General features: G+C 49.9%; 1 protein-coding gene across 1 annotated transcript in view; it reads left to right on the top strand.

The window, feature by feature from the left end:
* LOC126529785 (uncharacterized) overlaps nt 1-18,397 on the top strand; it is a 76,264-nt gene that overhangs the window by 51,307 nt on the left and 6,560 nt on the right. The window contains exons 16-17 of the mRNA XM_055069897.1: nt 4,466-4,486; nt 18,358-18,384. Of these exons, the coding sequence (XP_054925872.1) occupies nt 4,466-4,486; nt 18,358-18,384 (48 nt within the window). The remainder of the gene's footprint in view (nt 1-4,465; nt 4,487-18,357; nt 18,385-18,397) is intronic.

Here is an 18,397-nt window from a genome sequence, read left to right as displayed (position 1 = left end):
CCGTTCAAGCTGGTCTACGGCAGGAACCCGACGACGACGCTTGACGCCATGCTGCCGCACGTAACTGACGAAGAGAATGTTGACGTCGCTAGCTATCTCCAGCGCGCCGAAGAAGCCCGACAGCTCGCCCGCCTGCGAATCAAGAGCCAGCAGAGGACCGACAGCCGGCACTACAACCTCCGACGACGCTTCGTCGAGTACCAGCCTGGCGACCGTGTTTGGGTCTGGACCCCGATACGCCGACGAGGACTCAGTGAGAAACTACTCCGACGCTATTTCGGACCCTACAAGGTGATCCGACGTATTGGCGCTCTGGACTATGAGGTCGTGCCAGACGGCATTTCGCATTCACAGCGGCGCCGCGCACGATCTGAAGTGGTCCACGTGGTGCGCCTTAAACCCTTTTACGGACGCTGACGAACTTCGTCATTTTTGTTCTTTTCTTTGCTACGAGTGCTTTTGTTTATTACCTTCGTTTGTTTGCAGCATCGGGTCGATGCTTTTTAAGAGGGGGGTATTGACACGTGTGCTTATCTTTATCGGCCGACCACGTTTCGCCGCTTAAATCGCACAGCGAGGGACGCGCCTGCATGTATCCGATGTTTCTGGAAAGTTATCGATGCTTCTACCCGGCTGTCTGTTGTCGCCGAACCTTGTTATCTGATTTCATCGCGTAACGCGAATGGTGTAGAACTTTGTGGAAGGCACGCGGGTCCAAATGATTAGTCTGGAACATTCGACGACTGCTCTATAAAAGCCGACGCGCTTGACCCGCTGATCAGATTTTCGACGATCGCCGACTGTGTTCGCCGCTATCGTTGTGCTTTAAGTCTAGCCTGTTTTGTGGGCACAGGTTCGCCCAATAAAAGCTAGTTTTGTCTTTCACAGTACTGCTACTGTGTTCTTTGGCGTCACTACCACGTGACAGTATAGAAGTGAGGCGCCGCAGGTGGCTCTCAAAGTTCGGCGAAAACACAATCACATCGTCGAGGTAACAGAGGCATGTAGACCACTTCAAGCCGCGCAAGAGAGAGTCCATCATGCGCTCGAATGTAGCTGGCGCATTGCATAATCCAAAGGGCATGACTTTAAATTGGTACAGACCGTCCGGTGTGACGAAGGCGGTTTTCTCGCGGTCCATCTCATCGACGCTAATCTGCGAATAGCCGGAGCGGAGGTCAATTGATGAAAAGTATTGTGATCCGGGAGGGCAGTCAAGAGCATCATTAATGCGCGGCAGGGGATAAACATCTTTCTTTGTTATCCTGTTGAGGTGACGGTAGTCAACGCAGAAGCGCCACGAGCTCTTTCTTCTTTACTAAGACAACCGGTGATGCCCACGGGTGACTGGAAGGTTGAATGATGTCCTTGTCCATCATCCTGTCTACTTCTTTCTGTATGATGACCCTTTCTGTTGCGGAGACACGATATGGCCGCCTATGAATGGGGCTGGCGTCACCGGTGTTGATGCGATGCGTGACAACAGATGTCTGGCCAAGTGGACGATCGTCCAAATCAAAGATGTCCCGAAAAGATGACAGAAGGTGACAAAGAGCTGTTGTTTGCTCAGAAGGAAGGTCAGGGGCGATCATCTTAGAAACATCGTCCGCAGGCGTCGAAGACGGAGGAGTGGGTGACAAAGGTCCGTTGGTACTGACGAAGGATTCAGAGGTCAAAGAAGAAATCTCAAATTCTTCCAAAGGAGTGATATGCGCTATGGCGATACAGTGTGGCAGCACATGCGACGAAAATACAAAATTAAGGATGGGCACGCGAGCGCAGTTTTCACGGATCCGAATTAAGGTGCTCGGTAGGGCAATATTGCGCGACAAAACCACGTCAGTAAGCGGCGACACGACGTACTAGCCATCAGGTACGGGAGGACAGGGCGTCAGGAGGACATTTGTAGCCGCCTGTGGAGACAGCCTTGCAAACTCAGCAGAACATAAGCGGTGCGAAGCACAAGTTTTTGCGTCGGTAGGAAGCGGCAGATCCAACTGTACAACACCTGCGGAGCAGTCAATTTGGGCAGAGTGTTTCGAAAGGAAGTCGAGGCAGAGAATTAGGTCGTGTGGAAAGCGTTCAAGGACGATAAATAGAAGAACGGTATAAAGGCCCCCAATGGTCACACGTGCTGTGCACATTCCAAGGACAGGTGAAGTACTCCCACCGGCGACTCGCACAGTGCACGGTACGGCGGGTGTCAGAACCTTTTTGAGCCTTCGGCGGAGAGCAGCGCTCATAACTGAAAGCTGCGCTCCTGTGTCAACGAGAGATCTAACAGGAACGCCATCAACTTCAATGTCCAGTAGGTTTCCACATGTAGGCAAGGTCAACAGAGGATTTCTGGTCCGGGTCGGAGTTGCAGCTTCACCTCCGGGAGCTGCACCGCCTAGTTTCCCGAAACGAAGCGATCGGTTGCAGAAGGGGACGAAGAGCGGTGAACGAGAGGCGAACGGGACCTACGACCTTGCGGAGACGGGGAGCGGCTGGATCTTGGTGGAGCACTGTCGGCGTTGATGTTCCTAGTCGGCGTATAGGGCGAGAAAGTACGATTGTCTGGTATTTGGCGGTAGTGACTCGGAGACGACCACCGAGGAGGCGACGACCGATGGTTGCGGCAATGACGGGTGATGTATCCAATACCGGAACAATTAAAACAGATAGGTTTATCATCCGCTGTGCGCCAGTCAGCTGGGTTGCGACGAGGGGGCGGAAGCTTTGCGTCTGGGAGCGAGCGGCCGGGGAAATCTGGTAGGTGTTTGTATGGCGGACCGAGCAGAGAGATGGAATGCCCAAACTTGCTATTTCCTCCCGAACGACCGCTTGTATAAGGGAGATAGTGGGCACGCTTTCCCGACAGTCAGAAAGAACTGGAGCCGGAGCCATGGCCTCAAGCTCACGGCGAACGATGCGCGTGATTTCTTCCGGTCCTGTGGGCTGAACGAAGCGAGGCGGGTCTTCGCAAGAAGATGTCGCGGTGGTATTGAGCAACGCGGCGGCCCTTCGCGTGTTCGAAGTGCCGGCACTCCTTTATAACTGCATCCACAGTGGCACAATCCTTGCACATCAGGAGATTGAAGGCATCGTCTGCAATACCTTTCAATATGTGACCAATCTTGTCTGCCTCGGTCATGTTGTTACCAGCCTTGCGACAGAGGGCCAGCACATCCTGTTTGTATACGACATAGGATTCTGTGGACATTTGAGCGCGACACGCAAGTTCTTTTTTTGCCGCCAGCTGACGACCGGCAGGTCTGCCAAACAGGTCTCGCATTTTTTCTTTGCAGACATCCCAGCTTGTTAGGTCAGCTTCGTGTGTGTCGCCCCATTGCCTCGCAGTTCCTCTTAGGTAAAATATCACGTTTGCCAGCATCATTGTTGGATCCCACCTGTTCTTGTCGCACACTCGTTCGTACATCGTAAGTCAGTCATCGACGTCGGCGTTGTCCGTGCCACAAAATGTCCCTGGGTCCTGCGGATGAGTGAGGATGACCATTGGCACGAGCTGCTGAGGCGTTGTCGCTTGTGTAGGTTGATTTGCGATTGTGGCGGCAGGTAAATGACATGCGCTGCGAAGTTCCGTGATTGTACTCCGCACCTTCCACCAAAATGTTGCAGGAAGAAAGCAGGCCCACGATTGTAAAATAACGTATATGTACAACTGGCGTATATCGCGTTCAGGCAACTGCCAGACTTCGTCTTCGTCTAGTCCAATTCAACTTCTTCGTTCCCTTCACCGTAACAATATCATAAGAAGCCAACGAACATAGACACCAAGGAAAACACAAGGGAGATTACTTGTACTTACTAATTGAATTAAGGAAATTATAAATTATATAATAAGACGTGGCCACGTCTTCCTGTCCACTTTCGGGGGTATTTGTGTATCACTACTAGAACTGACGCCGGGAGTGTTAGCCAGCGCCACCATTCACAAACCTTGGCGGCTGATGTGGAACATCCTTTCTGCCGCAGGCATCACGTGATCTCTTTCACGCGGAACGCTAAGGCACCTTTTTCTAAAACGGCTGCTTTTCAAACAGAGGCCCTCTGCTCATCCGTTTTCAAGCTGCCAGTGACTAGCATGCATATGTAGTTCCTTCTCGCCTAGGCTAGGATGTGTTGTCTCGTTTTCAACGCGTTATTAGAAAGCATTGAAGAATAATCTTCTGTGCGCCTATGAATGGATGGATGGATGGATGGAAAAGCGTTATTGAGGTCCACTGCAACCCGCACGTAGTGGACCGCTCCCACGTCGGGACAGATCCGCCACGCCGCGGGCCCGTTGGAGTGCCCATAGTTGGGCTTCAAGATTGTGACGGCGTAGGGCAGCCTCCCACTTTGACGACGTAACATCTTCGTCGGCCCGTAATGCGGGGTCCGCCAGAGCATGTCAGCATGTTAGCGTTGAGAGTTGGATTGTTTTCTCGCATTTACTTTTATTTTTGTTTTTGTTTTACAGTGCCTTACCCCGTATATATCCGTAAGTATAACATCGTACTTCTTAGCAAAGGACTTAGACAAATGAGGTCCTGAAATGGCGCGCAACGTTTTAGTATTTGTATGCATGTGTAGAAAAAAGAACTAGAGCTTGTTTTTGTGGCGGGAACTATAGAGGTAGTATTTGTAAAGAATCTGCTTATTCACAACGCCATTTTTCATATTAACAATTGAGTAGCTAAATCTGTCAGTAATTACCCGGTAATCGAAAAAGAAGAGCAGTAACCCAGGCACAGACACCATGAGGCAAGTTATATTGAACGTTCTGTGGACCATAGATTGTCGTTATTTGGGCCAAATGACATGAGTGAGAGGCCTGCAGTTTTGCTTTCAAAGAAAGAAACTGGGCTGCGAAATCCGGATCCGTGCTTAGAGTGAGCGATTTCTTGTGGCTACCGTGTGCCCATGGATGTAAAGAGCAACTGCAGCGATTTTTCGAGGTAAACGGATCTCGATGAAATTAGCTAAGCGCGTTCTTCACACTACCATAATTTCTTGGAAATATCAGGCTTGACAGTTGGGCAGATTTCTTACAAATTAATTTCGTTAATTTCTTCGAACCACCTGTTTTGCCTTCTCCTCATCTACTGGCCCCGTTGTGTTATGACGTAATAGGTGGCATGCTCAGAGCATGCTGGGAATTAATGGCAGACGACAGGGTTAAGGGGTGAGCTAGTGATAGTGAACTATAGTGTATGGCCCGAGAATTAAGTGGCCGTCGCGAAAAGTTACGTTCTGTGTGGGCGGTAAATTGAGACATGGTTGGCAATCGGTCTTGCGTTGGATTTATGAACTTCAGCCCTCACTACAGTTTGAGCCGATGTCGACCGTGTTCAGCCGACATTAGGCCTATCGCAGTTGCCCAGTTCATGCGTCTACTACCAGCGGAGCTCGAGCGACTGGCCTGAAGCTAGTGAAGCCGTTAGGATGAAGCGAACTGCTTTTGTAGATGAGCTTCGACCATACCTATTTCAAATAAGCCATTCTTCATTTCATACAATGCATGCACAAAACGCCAGAAGCGACGAAACGGCGCACTATCAACATCGGTGCGTTCTCCAAGGCGGCCAGTCGCATTCGGGCGCACTACCCTAAATAAAATGTGGCTACGTATATGGATGTATGTATTTACGTATTGGTATGCTGTCTTACTATATAGTGTCCAAGCTACACTGCATTGCATCCCAAATGGGCAGCAAGCGGAGGCCTGTTCTTTACAGGCTAGCGTAAACATCCGCCTCGTTGAGCTGCCAGTGAATGCGTGAAAGAAAACCACGCCTTCGCCGAATAAACGATCGCACGCGTAAGGTCCTAATCTGTCTACATTACGGTAGAAATTAATTGTATGCACGAAACGAGTACGAATAATAATTAGGCAGCACAACTACGCTCACGCACTACCGTGCCCCGCTCGCTGTTTTCGAATGCGTGTGGTCGCTCATATCACCGGGAGTGATGCAACGGCGCTTACGTGCATATAACCTGCGTGTTTCGCTCTTTTCTGACATTATTTGATGTCACTGATGCGCGCCCGACTATTGCAAGCCATATTGTATTGTACCATATCATATTGCAAGCCAACAATGAACGGTCGGTTTACAGCTGCCGATGCCAGCACCGGTCAGTGCTTTGGACTGTCAGTGGTGTTATTCCGGGATACAAATGCGGAAAGAAGTGCTTCATAACATATTGTAGTGAGTGTGCGAAGCGCTTCCCTGAAATGGTTTAAAGCACTTAAGGGGGGACACGGGGATTTTCGCCGAAAGAAAGGTGTTTACATACTATAGCGGTTTCAAGTTCCTCTACTGTCCGAGAATGTGCAAAAAAAAGTTGCAGTTCCGTCCGAAAGCCGAAGCACCGATTGCAATAGCAAATTAGTAGGTAACTATACCAAGTAAAGATACTAGCTTTATCGGCCGTATAATTTTGTAATAATTGGCTTACTAACTGAATTGACAAGCATGGCGTCAGCGCGCAAAAGAAAATATGTACATACCAGAATCGATGAGCGCGGACACTCGCTGTCAAAACTATGGTTTGAGCAAGCGCGGCCGCAGCAGCGGGCGAAGTGACCTTCGTTCGGTACATCGCTTCAACGCAAGAGCGGCGAAAACACAGTGCGCACGAGGCCCTTTCGAGATACGGCGCACACGGCCGCGCGCCCTTGTTGGCGGAGTCTGCGTGCGGTCGCGAAACGCCACTCGCTGCCAGAGCCCCGCAACCCTTTCTCCCACGGCCTTATCCCGCGACGAAGTTCCGCTTTCTCGAAAGTTCCTTTCCTCGCGTGCTTCCACTCGCACACGACGAGCGGCGTTATCGCCCTTGGACTCTATGCGGGACATCACGCCGACGGCAAAAATGCGCCTGGAGTTTGCATACAATTGCTATCGCAATAAAAATTTGTCCTCATGAGCGCAGTAGAAGGGCTCAAAATAGCGTTTTTTTTCGGAATCCGGTGACTCCGAGCAAAAGAGAACGTCCCGAATGTCGCGGAATCACCGCTGTTCACTCGTACGTAGCTGCAGTGGGCGAGGAGGAATATCGCACGCAAACTGAAGGTCGCAGCGATAAGAAGAATCACGCAAAATGAAGGCCGCGACGGCTATTTTCGCTCCTCTTCGCCCAGAGCCCATGTCGCGCCATTTCTTTCGGCGCTCATTCCGCTCGAAGCTCCGCTTTTGGATTTGGCTTTGCTTTGTGCTCGTTATCCGATTGCTGCGCAATTCTCGCCAGGCATTGCTTGGAAACACCAGACACTGCTTGCCACGTGCAAAAGCCAGGGTACTTACCTGACAGTTCAAAAGTGGCTCGGACAAAAAGAGCTCTTGCAGCTATTGCAACAGAGCAAAGCCGAATTGAAGAAGGCCGAACGTATGCTGCAGGAGAATTTTGGTTACGACAGATGAAATTTGAATAAGCTGACGCACTTCAGAACTTTTGGTACCCTTTTTCTCAGTTCGTGATTGCAAAATACACCGTTCTTGCATAAGAAAAGGGAGACTTATCCGTAGGCTGATAACAGGGGTAGAATTTTATAGAGAGTGCAACTGTTTGACTGAAATTTTCAGATTACGCGATTCTCTTATATGAAAATCAAAATTTTGGCCGCAAGCTGGAAGTTCATTTCTTAGTGGCGCGAATTATGCGATGTCTTTCTCAGTAAAAACTGCGCAAATTGAAGAAAGCAGCTCCACAGTACCATAGGTTGGGTCTTTTTAATAAGATATTAGTAAGAAGTATTCCAAATTTTCGTCATTTTTGAATGATTGTTCTTGCAACTAACCATAGCCATTTCAACATTTAAAGATTAGTAACTCTTTGGAAAAGCCTTCTAGTATAGTAATTTTAGCACGTGGCCTTATAATATTGCCCTGAACACATCCTCTAATGTTTGTCAAAATCAAGTCAGCGTCCAAAAGTTCACTTTCGTGAGCCGTGTCCCTCGTTAAATTGGAAGATATCAAATCGGTGGTCAATCTTGGTCTTCCTGCTGGAGCGCAGCATGTTGTGCATGGGTGCCAGTTCTCGTGGTGGCGTTCGAATTCGAACGGCGAATTGCGGCTATTCGCCAATATCGTAGCTGTCAATGCTTGACAGACGCCGAGAGCTGCTGCAACTGACATTGTCACCCGAAGGTCCGGCGTGGCCACGAATCAGCTCAGCCTCGGCTCTTCGCCGCTTTCACTCTTGCCGCTGGTGAGACCAGCATGCCTTGCGCGTCTTCCTCGCTCGTGTGCTGTTTATGACGTCCCACAAAACGGTTCACTCGGCTTCTCAGTCACGTTTCGGTTTTGTGCCTTTATGGTTGTTTGAGAATTGCTTGCGAATTTGCAGAACAATTCTGCTATCAGACGCGTGACAGTCTCGGGAACCTAAATATTCCATTACCTTGACAAGGTCAAAAAATCGCAGGTGTTGCCCTTTAACGAACCGAGCAGCAGCCAAGGACGTATACGCCACGTACGCACTAGTTCTACTCGGGCAGTCGCCCGCAAGCGGCACTATTGTGATAATAGTTTTTATTTATTTACAGAGTACCTACATCGCCATAAAGGCATTACTTAGGGGGGAACAAAATATAACCAGTAATACAGAAAAGCTTTTGGAAAGATATTCTCACAAACAGAAGCACTGCAATAGCTTTTACAGAAAGGCATACAAGTAATGTGAAACAAACAGGTTTCAAGATATATAACACATAGATTCGTTTTACAAGAGCGCCTTCACAGCATAGAATAGAATGGTTCGTTATTTGACACATTTACTATATCATTTGATAAACTGTTCCATTGTCTAATTGATTTGGGGAATAAAGAGTAGTAAAAAGTGTTTGTTCTGAGGTTATAGGCTGAGATCTTTTTGTTATCACAGCGAGTCGATATGTAATCTGGTTCCAGGAGATAGTTATAGCGATTAATACCTGTCTGATTATTATATATTCGGTGCAATAGTTTAAGCCTTAACTTCTGCCTACGCATATGTAGTAGATCCCCTCCTAAAGTGGCCTTCATTTCGGAAACGCTAGAGTACGGGCTGTAATTATTGCAAACAAACCTTACTGCCTGGTTCTGTAGTTCTTCCAGTCTATCAATGAGGTAATCTTGATAGGGATCCCATATTACACAAGCATAATCAAGTATTCTTCTGACATGTAAGAAATATAAAGTTTCTAACTTTGCGTGTTGCCTGCTTAAAATTTCTGCGAATAAAATGTAACATCCTACTAGCTTTTGCTATGACAGTGTCAAACTGTTTATGCCAAGTGAGTGACTGGTAAAATAGACTCCTAAATACTTATATTCCGACTGTATGTCGATAAACGTGCCATTGATGTTATATCGGTGCTGAAATTTGGATAATATTCTGGAAAAACTCACACTACTGCACTTTTTTATATGTAAATTCCTGTTCCATTTTTTACGCCAGATCGCTACCTTATCTAAATCTGTTTGCAATGTATCTATGTCATCTTCAGTGGTAATTACCCTGTAAATCACACAGTCATCAGCAAATAGTTCTATGGGTGATGTAATTAGTTCCACAATGTCATTTACGTAGATTAAAAATAACAAGGCGCCCAGTACGCTTCCCTGAGGAACGCCCGAAGAAACAGTTATTGGTGAAGATGCGGCGTTGTTTAGGACGACAGACTGGGTTCTTCCGTTTAGGTAGTTTCGTATCCAATTTTGAACGTTTTCGTTTATATTTAATGCAGCAAGCTTTACATCTAAGAGCTTATAGGCTTGTAGGCGATGTCATCCGGTACGGACGCGGGTCATCAGATCTGAGCTGCAGACAACGAACATGAACGGAAGATTGGATTGGGATTTGTTGAGCCTGCAGTAAAGCGTGCAGGCGCGCTAAGGACGTGGCCTACGTCGTCATCGTGGCGGGTGCTCTGCGAGGATCCCCACTCGCCGTTACCGGCTCGCCAGACCTAGCCAGCGCCTCGATGACCGGCTGGACGGCCTGGAGTTGTTTTTCTTGGTCGTCGCTCCGCGTTGCTTTCTCGAGTTGCGGCGGTATACGTCCTGAGTTAGCTTCGCTTGGATGTTTGGAGCAATCCCATAGCATGTGCTCGAAAGTGGCCGTCTCCCTGCAGCACGCTCTGCACTTGTCATCGGGGTGCGATTCTGGGTACATCCTATGCAATAGCCCCGGGCTTGGAAGCGTTCTCGTTTGTAGTTGCCTGAACAGCACGGCCTCCGACCTGCTCAGCCCTTTGCAGGGCGGCGGGAGAAGTCCAGCCGAAAGGCCTTGGTCAGTTCGTTATAGCTGGTCCTCCTGTCTTTGGCGCTGAACCACAGCGGGGTTGCCTTGGGCGCGGTCGGTTAGTCCTCGCACTCGGGCGTGTGCCGTTCCGTTGCGATTGGCAATCTTCTCCGACGCTTGACCTGCGTGCGCCGGGAACCACTTGATGCGAGCCCTCTTGTCGCGGTCTGCCTGTCGGAGCAGGATGCGTGCCGCCGTTGGGGCAATTCTTGTTTTGGCGTAGTTGCTCACCGCCTGTCTCGAGTCGCTGAGGATCGCGTGGCATTAGTCACTGGAAAAAATTTCAGAGTACCGCAAACGTCGGGATTTGACTGACAACACTGAGCGGCCACCGCCATATACCTTCCAAGCCGACTGCGTCGCGGGAAGGCCGCCGTGTTGGAAGTGCTTGATATTCGGTGACACATCGGGTTGAGTGTTTACTGAAGTACAAATACTTTGTGCTCGGCGATAATGGTTGCTAAGAACGAAAATAAAACGTTATTTTATGCGAAGTAATGCAGCCGGTGGTTGTTGTGCACGCCTATTGTGTTTACTGCTGGAACTGTGCGACGATTGTTTGCTGCTATCGGGAGCTTATGCACGCTTTTTTTTCCCTTCCGCGGAGCGAGCTACGAAGGAAACATTTCGTTACTTTGAGCCTAAATGAGGCAAGCTTGTGCTTTTGGGCATGAACAACGTGGACCGCCGTCGGCTTCTATTGAATGTTTCCAAGCAGGACGAAACTAACACCTGACAGTATCACAGGCACGTACGTTCATTGTATAATTTCACAAGCTAAATCGGGTACATTTAATTTAGTTTGTAAACGGATACCGCGCGTTCTCGATTCTGCCGGGCTACTTCGTCTGCCGTATACGCGCGACACACTGCCGTGTGCGCACCGGGGTTTGGCCGTGATCGTAAGACGACCAGTGCACAGCAGGCGTGAAAACCAACTTCGATGACCATTTTGCGCACTAAATCTTGTGGAAGGCCAATATGAGCCATTTGCGTGATTACAGCAACGTATATGTACTTCTGTACACTGATAATGAGCGAGAGTTTGCTACATTGCGATTTATGAACGCGGCTGTCTAGGGCGTTCATGAGCGGCTACTCTTCTGAACTTATTTATGACTGTTTTTTTAGACTGCCAAGATTTGCTGCCTGTGTAAAAAAGAAAAGCAGGAACGCCCACTGGTGGCGCAGCACTTTTTTTTCTAAGTTACATAGGCGATGTATAAAAATCTTGGGCTTTTAGAGCGGTTTATGTAACATGCATAGTGACAGAGTAAAACTAAAGCTACTGGGTGTTCTGTTTTGTATTTCTTGTTGTGCATCAAGCGCAACATTATTTGGGTATGCACCGTAGCATTCCAACATAAAACATAATATGTATGCTGGCTTCATTGCATGTGCTCGGCTTACACGCTCAAAATTTGAAGCATGTGTTGTGAATATCACTTGGCCGTTGGTTTCAAACTCGAAATGCGTATGTATAAATGAGCAAAGGATAAGTGGAAAAAAGAAAGTGTCATGGGCCTCGTATTGACTATGTTTTTATTGACTGCGATCGTCACGATCTGCGAAAAACAAGTGCCATATGGGCCGAGCGACTCAAGGCGAGAGCGCGCTCACGTGCACGGAGAAATCATGCGAGTATCTGGTGCGCGTAAGGACGCGGAATTCTCGCGCGACAAGTGCGCCTTCGCGTGCCACGAGCACGGAATAACCGCGTGTGTTGAGCAACAAACGCGTACACGTGTACCCGCGTCAAGCGTGCAAGAGACGAACGATCCCTGCAATGAACTCCTATTTTCGTAGCATCGCTAACATCGCGTGCACTTCGCTTAAATATCTTCTAAAACAGTGCCGAAAAGCACAAGCAAGGTGCACTTAGACCTCTCACATGCGGGTGTTTTTTGTAGGCTTGAAGTTCTCCCGGCCGATTCTGTGTAACCACGCAGAACGACGCTCTCGGTCATTTTTCTCGGTCGGAATCTAGAAAAAAGTATTTCCAGACTCAGTTCGGTTGCTACATCGGAAGGACCAGCAGCCAGGCATGATTTCCTTGCAGTCAAATGCGAGCGCGACAATCGGAACACAAAAAACGTAGGGAACCTGCGCTGCCTGCGCTCTAACTCAGCCGGCCCGCCCGGCGCTTGGAAGGCACCCCGAAGTCACGTGGTACTGTTCGGCCAATGAACGCGTCGGTGGCGCTGGGAAAACGAATGCGGTACTCTGAAATTTTTTCCAGTGATTCTACGTTGCATTCTCGGTCTACGATGGCCAGGGCGATGGCTATTTCTTCTGCTTCCTCCACTTGCTTGCTCGATGTGCTGGCGGTCGCCCGCACGATGGCGGTCGCCCGCACGTCCACGTATCTGGCGCCGGGGTCTTCCACGTGCAGTACCTTGGCTCTAGCGCGTCTTCTGCCTTTCGTTGAATTCCGGGTGCATGTTCCTCGGCAAGGGGTCAACCCGCGCGTTCCATCGTACGTGGTCGGGGGATTTTGGTCCTTGCTGTTCGTGATAACCGATGTCTAGATTGCACAGGATCTTTCTGGCGGCCTCTGTTGATGGCAGTCTTTCCAAGTGAGCGGCACTTTGCGCTTCGGCGATCCCTGAACATACAGTAGCTTCAATTCCCGAGAACATGCAGTACAAGGAAAGGCGCAAAGCACGCAGACACCATATTCAATGGATGTGCTCTAATAACCCTAAGCAATATACGTACTACACGGACGCAGCTGCGTATGCAGAGGCGACCGGGCAGCACCACCAATGCGTCCCATCAGTGGTGAACGCGTTCTGCCATCATCAAATAACCGCGTCGGCCACGACGGGATCCCCCACCTCGGACGAAATATTAGCAGTGGCGATCGCCCTCGCTCAGGCGGAGCGTTCGCAAAGGGACTCGGTTGTGGTCACGGACTCCCGGGAGACATGTCGCATATTTCTCAAGGGGCACGTGACTGCGGCTAGCTTCGCGATAATTCCCAAATCTTTTAACCACCATCATCACCTTCTCTGGTGCCCGGGACACGCGGGAGTACAAGGGAATGAACAGGCGTTAGCTCGAGGCTGTACCAACTGAGTGACGGCATCCTGTTCAAACCCCAACCACTCGCACTGTCCCTCTCAAAATCCCATCAATTTAAATGCAGAAGACATCCTTGCTCTTCAGTGCGAAGTCCGCAGAAAATGCCCGCCGCCTCTCCTACACCTTAGCGGGGAATAGGTGGCGGATTGGCGCAAAATACAGAGCGGGGTATTCCTCCATCTAAAGTTTCTAAACGCCCTGTATCCCACTCGTTATAGGGCCCTTGGTGCCGCGCCATACTCACCCGAATACATGTAACCTGGGAGTGCACTACTCATAGGCCAAATAGCAATGATAAAATGGAGCAGTGGGAGGCACAGCTCGCCCGTTGCGATTTCGCAGGACAAAAGTCCTTAAGCCGGGCCAGGCAGGCGGTAGAGGCCAGTGGGGGCTCCGACAACGCCTCCCGAAATTCGCTTCCTGTCCAATAAAGTTTCTCTCTTTCACTGCACATATATATATATATACAACCAGATTGCGACGCGAATAGTGGCCTACATTCGCGAGCATCAGTGATTATGCTGGAATGTACGATTAGTCATGACAACAATTCATGAAAGCAATTCTTTCTACCGACAAGGTTCTTTGGAAAAACGGGATCGTATACTTGCCGGCACGGTACGTTTACCTGCAACCTGCAAGTAAAAGGTTCACTTGTTCCCAGAATACCCCAAGTCACAGAGCTGTAAGAGCGCTGGCAGCAATGCAGGGACGTCTACGACCGACTGCCAATATTCACGCGTTCGCACCATTGGTCTTGTGCGCCTACCAAATTAAATTCTGGGATTTTACATGCCGAAACCGCGACATGCTTATGTGTCGGGAGTCCGTAGTGGGCGACTCTGGATTAATTTTGACGACCTGGGGTTAACATGCACGGGACACGGGCGTCACTGCTTTCGCCCCCATCGAGACGCGGCGGCCGGGATTCGATTCCGCGCCCTCGGCAGCGCAAGTGCGCGCCTATATTTCAGGATGTTTCCATGGCTCTGCGGCTGGGCGAATGTGAACCAATATGCGTGCATGGCTGGTGTGGGGATTAAGACACACTGTCATTATAATATATAAGTGTGCGAAACTACTACTGCTGTGAGCGGCCATGACTTGTCTGCTCGCGTAAAGGTTTCACCCACAAACGCGTGGTTAATAGAATAATCGCTCAATTTTACTTGCCAAAGATAGTTGTGAACCGCATGCACGTTTAGAGCCTGGTGTGAAACACCTTGGATGTCGGGACAAGGATTTTATTGCATGCCATCCCGTCAGCAATCATGAAAAGCCGCTGTATTTATTCCGATGCCGAAGTTGGGCTTTCTTGTTGTGTATTGAGGTCGTCTTTGCGTTCGTTGAAGTAGTACGACAGAAGAGCATTTTAGCCAGTACTACCAACCCTTAACCTCCGCACGGTCCTAACGCTAACTAGCTTTCCCCTCTTTGCCTGTAATGTTCCTTCTTCCATCTGAGAAATGCATTCGATCACTCACTCGCAGGATAGACTCGTCGAGAGTAAAAAAAAAAAAAAAGAATAGAGCTCATATACAGCTTTTGTACATTTATACATCTTTATTTAATTGCCCGATAATGTCTGTTGGAACAATCGTATGTGAGATCTGCGTGCTTTTGCTAATGGGGTAGACTGGGCGTCTGTGCTGTTACGTACTTGTATACTTGACAGCCTTTTTGTTGCCAGCCGATGTCGTCCTGGTTCTGCTACCGTTACATTTTAATGTGCTAGCATTCGTAGGATACACGACGTACTTTACGGGGGCTATCTATCTATCAATGTATGTTCATATCTATCTGTGTTTGAGTCTAACCGTCTTTTTCCACCTACCTGGGTCACCGGGAAGTCGGTGGTGGAGTCGGGCTGCTGCAGTGGGGTAACAGCGCTCGAGACCAGCCATCAGGCCAACTTGGGTCGCAGAGTGTGTGTCAGTGTGTGCCGCTCTTCAGCGAACCTCTTTCACGCCACGATGCGGTACTGAGTACCACTACTCGAAGAAACTCTTTGAGGCCCACTTGGAGCGCTGGGTATGTGCCACTGAGAGATGGTGTCGCTCTGCAAGGACGAAAAAGGTCCCTTAAATTTCTGCGATGATTAGCGGAATTGAACCCACGTCGCAAGGGTTCCTCAAGGACAGCAACCCGATCTGCTAGGATACACAAATGCACCGGGGCCGCTCTTCAGTGACGTCAACTTGGGTCGCTGACTACGTGCCGGCAAGCGAGTCTCGGCGTTCGCAGCTGCGGCGTCACTCGGCGGCGTTCCCTGCGAGAAGCGCGAGCCCGGCGCTTCTCAGCCGTGCAGCGTCGCGCCGTGCGCGTCGCCGCGTGTTCCTACGTAAACGCGAAATCCCGTTGCTGTGCACAGCTCGTACATAACTTGTTTCCACGGTGCCCTTTGTCGCTGTATTGTGGCTAGACACATTGCAGTCGACGGTCATCGTGAGGTGAGTTCTGCCCAACTTTTTAAATGTTTTCTTTTGTCTCGCTCTTTTGCTTTGTGTGCGTAAATGCTCTACCTCGTGATGTTTCCGCACCCGCCAACTGCAATGCCTCCCGGGAGACATGTAGGTACGTAAGTAAATGAATAAATAAATAAAATGTGCGGCACAGTGCGAGTTTCACATGTGTGGAGTAGTTGAGCGGCCTGCCGAGCTACTGCGACCTGTTGGCCCGGAGCGTGCGCACGGCGTGCCCACTTGTCGGCCATCTTCACGCGAGCACTGGCGACCAGGGGCCGAATCTTATTACGGTTCGGAATACGAACCGTTCGCTTCGCCACTTACGTCACTAAATGTGCCACTCCCAAGTTGGTGGTGGTAGAAGGGTGGACGCGACCAATAGATGAGAGGGTGCCACCTCTGAAGTGTACGTCATTATATGACGAGCTAATCGAGGAACTGCAGAATGTTTCTGCTTGCTAAATCAATGTAAAATATAAACTAAATATTATAGGCCTAGTTCTGAAGTATAAACGTGTGGCGCCGGGCGTTTAAGCAATGCAGAAGTAATTTATTAATATCATTATTTTTCACTCTCAGCCGACAGGCGGTGTCGCAAGCGTAAATGAGTTGGCAGAGCGCAGCGCTATGTCGTCTGCTACTAGTAGCTGGCACGATGCACGCAACAGGAACGCACTGCCAGCACTTCTTAAGTAGCGAGCGCGACGAAACCGTGAACTGGTTCTTAGGGACACCTTTACTAGCCGACTATATCACTTTTCCTTCTTTTTTCGCCCTTCGTCATCGGCTCGTACATGACTCGCTCGCCGCCGCGCTGCCGCTATCACTGCGATCTGCCCCACGGCGCGTCGCTTGATAAAAACAATGGGACTTGAAATCGAGCATTACGATACACGGGCCCTGCATTGCCTGCGCGAAGCAAAATTGAAGAGTGCCGCGCTGACGGTGCGCGCTGTGCCGTGAAATTGAGGAACAAAGTGCGGCACTCCCGAACTGGAGAAAGAAGGGCAGTCAAATAAGAGGTCTCCACAATATCTTCCCATCCTGACTCCATAGTTTTATCAGCCGAACGAAAGAAGCGCTGAGCCAGCCTAGTTGAACTCTTCTGATTGCTGAACGGTGATCTGCGAGCTATTCACGCCGGTGATAGCACTGGGAATTCGATCTCACCATACAAATATCTCCTTGGCATTGGCTTTGAAGCGGAGGTCACGCGAGAGCTGACCCAGTCCTTCTACCGGCCAACACTGTAATTGCGAGAGCAACTTCGTGGACAGTGTCGGCAGCAGAGATCTAGGCCATTACGATGAATGCTTCGCGGCCGACCGACCTTGGGAGCTGCAGGCCGGTGGCGATGAACCGCAGCGCGCAATATATTCCTTCCTCTGCGTGGAATGACCACTGATACGCTTGCACCCGAGTCTCGTCCATTTGATAGCGCAGCCAGCAAACAGTCTACTTAGAAAGCCGGCAAGGGCGGTGCAACTCATTATCCGTCACTTCTTCCAACGCGTACCGCACTTCCATCCGTGGTCGACACCGAAACAGCAACGCCAAGCAGACAACGAAGGCAAGTGTATATAGCCTCCGAAGAAACCAACGCCCGCCTGTCTCCGGGGTCGTGCGACCGGCGCGCGTGGCCAGGGTCGCAAGCCCACAGCCAAGCCCCAGCAACGGAACCCAAAGCGGACTACCCCTTCGCCGGTTCCTACGACCGGTTCGCTTTGAAGATGATTGACAGATGCGTGACGTATTCATAAATTGCGATACCGCCCCGCGGCCTCTGACGTAACCAAAATTTTGGCCAATCAGGTGAGGCCAAACGAACGGTTCCCCAACTGAACCGGCCTATCGCTTTGCTCGCTGCATGCACGGGAGAAGGAGCTCTGGTCACTCGTGTCTGCGGGCGGTTCAGCCTATGCACCTCGAACGGCTTCGTGACCTTATAAGCTCGTCACTTTCAGCAGAGTAACGAATAATTGGATAAACATTATTAAAATTGTCCCAGGGCAGGATTCGAACGCTGTACCCCTAGCAGAGAGGCCCGATATAGAAGCGATTACGCCACGCGCGCACGCATCGACAAGCGGCACAGAACGCCCTCGTGAATTTCTCGCGAGCCAGCCGTGGCGCATTTCCATTTGCCACCTCGACAAGCCTTGCAATTAGTAGCGATTGTGTGTGTTCGCAGTCTTCTGCACTTTGTAAAACACAGACTGCTAAGAAATGTAGGACAATTACGGCAGATAAAGCGCAATAAACAGCGCCACAAGAACTTCTGAATCCACAAGCAGAAATACCAGACAAATCCATGCACGTAATTCCCCTTGCAGCGCCAGAGTCCTCTCTAGTAATTACACGGCTGCATGTGCAGACCGACGCAGGGCCGCGACTGGACACGCCGCTTCGTGCACGCTATTGGCGCCAGCAGGCTCAGCGGCTGGCGCAGTCTGCGATACACAGCTCAGGTGCAGGTGTTCGTTTGACGCTCGTAAATTGCGTCATGATTTGTCGCTTTCTTTTTCTTTTCCAGAGCCTCAGAGACAATACGCTCCACCTCGTAAGTTGCTGAA

This window comes from Dermacentor andersoni, chromosome 9 (genome assembly GCF_023375885.2).
Source record: "Dermacentor andersoni chromosome 9, qqDerAnde1_hic_scaffold, whole genome shotgun sequence".
NCBI classification, from domain to species: domain Eukaryota; kingdom Metazoa; phylum Arthropoda; class Arachnida; order Ixodida; family Ixodidae; genus Dermacentor; species Dermacentor andersoni.
Note: the sequence above shows the minus strand (reverse complement) of the source record. Positions and strands in the feature narration are given on the sequence as shown.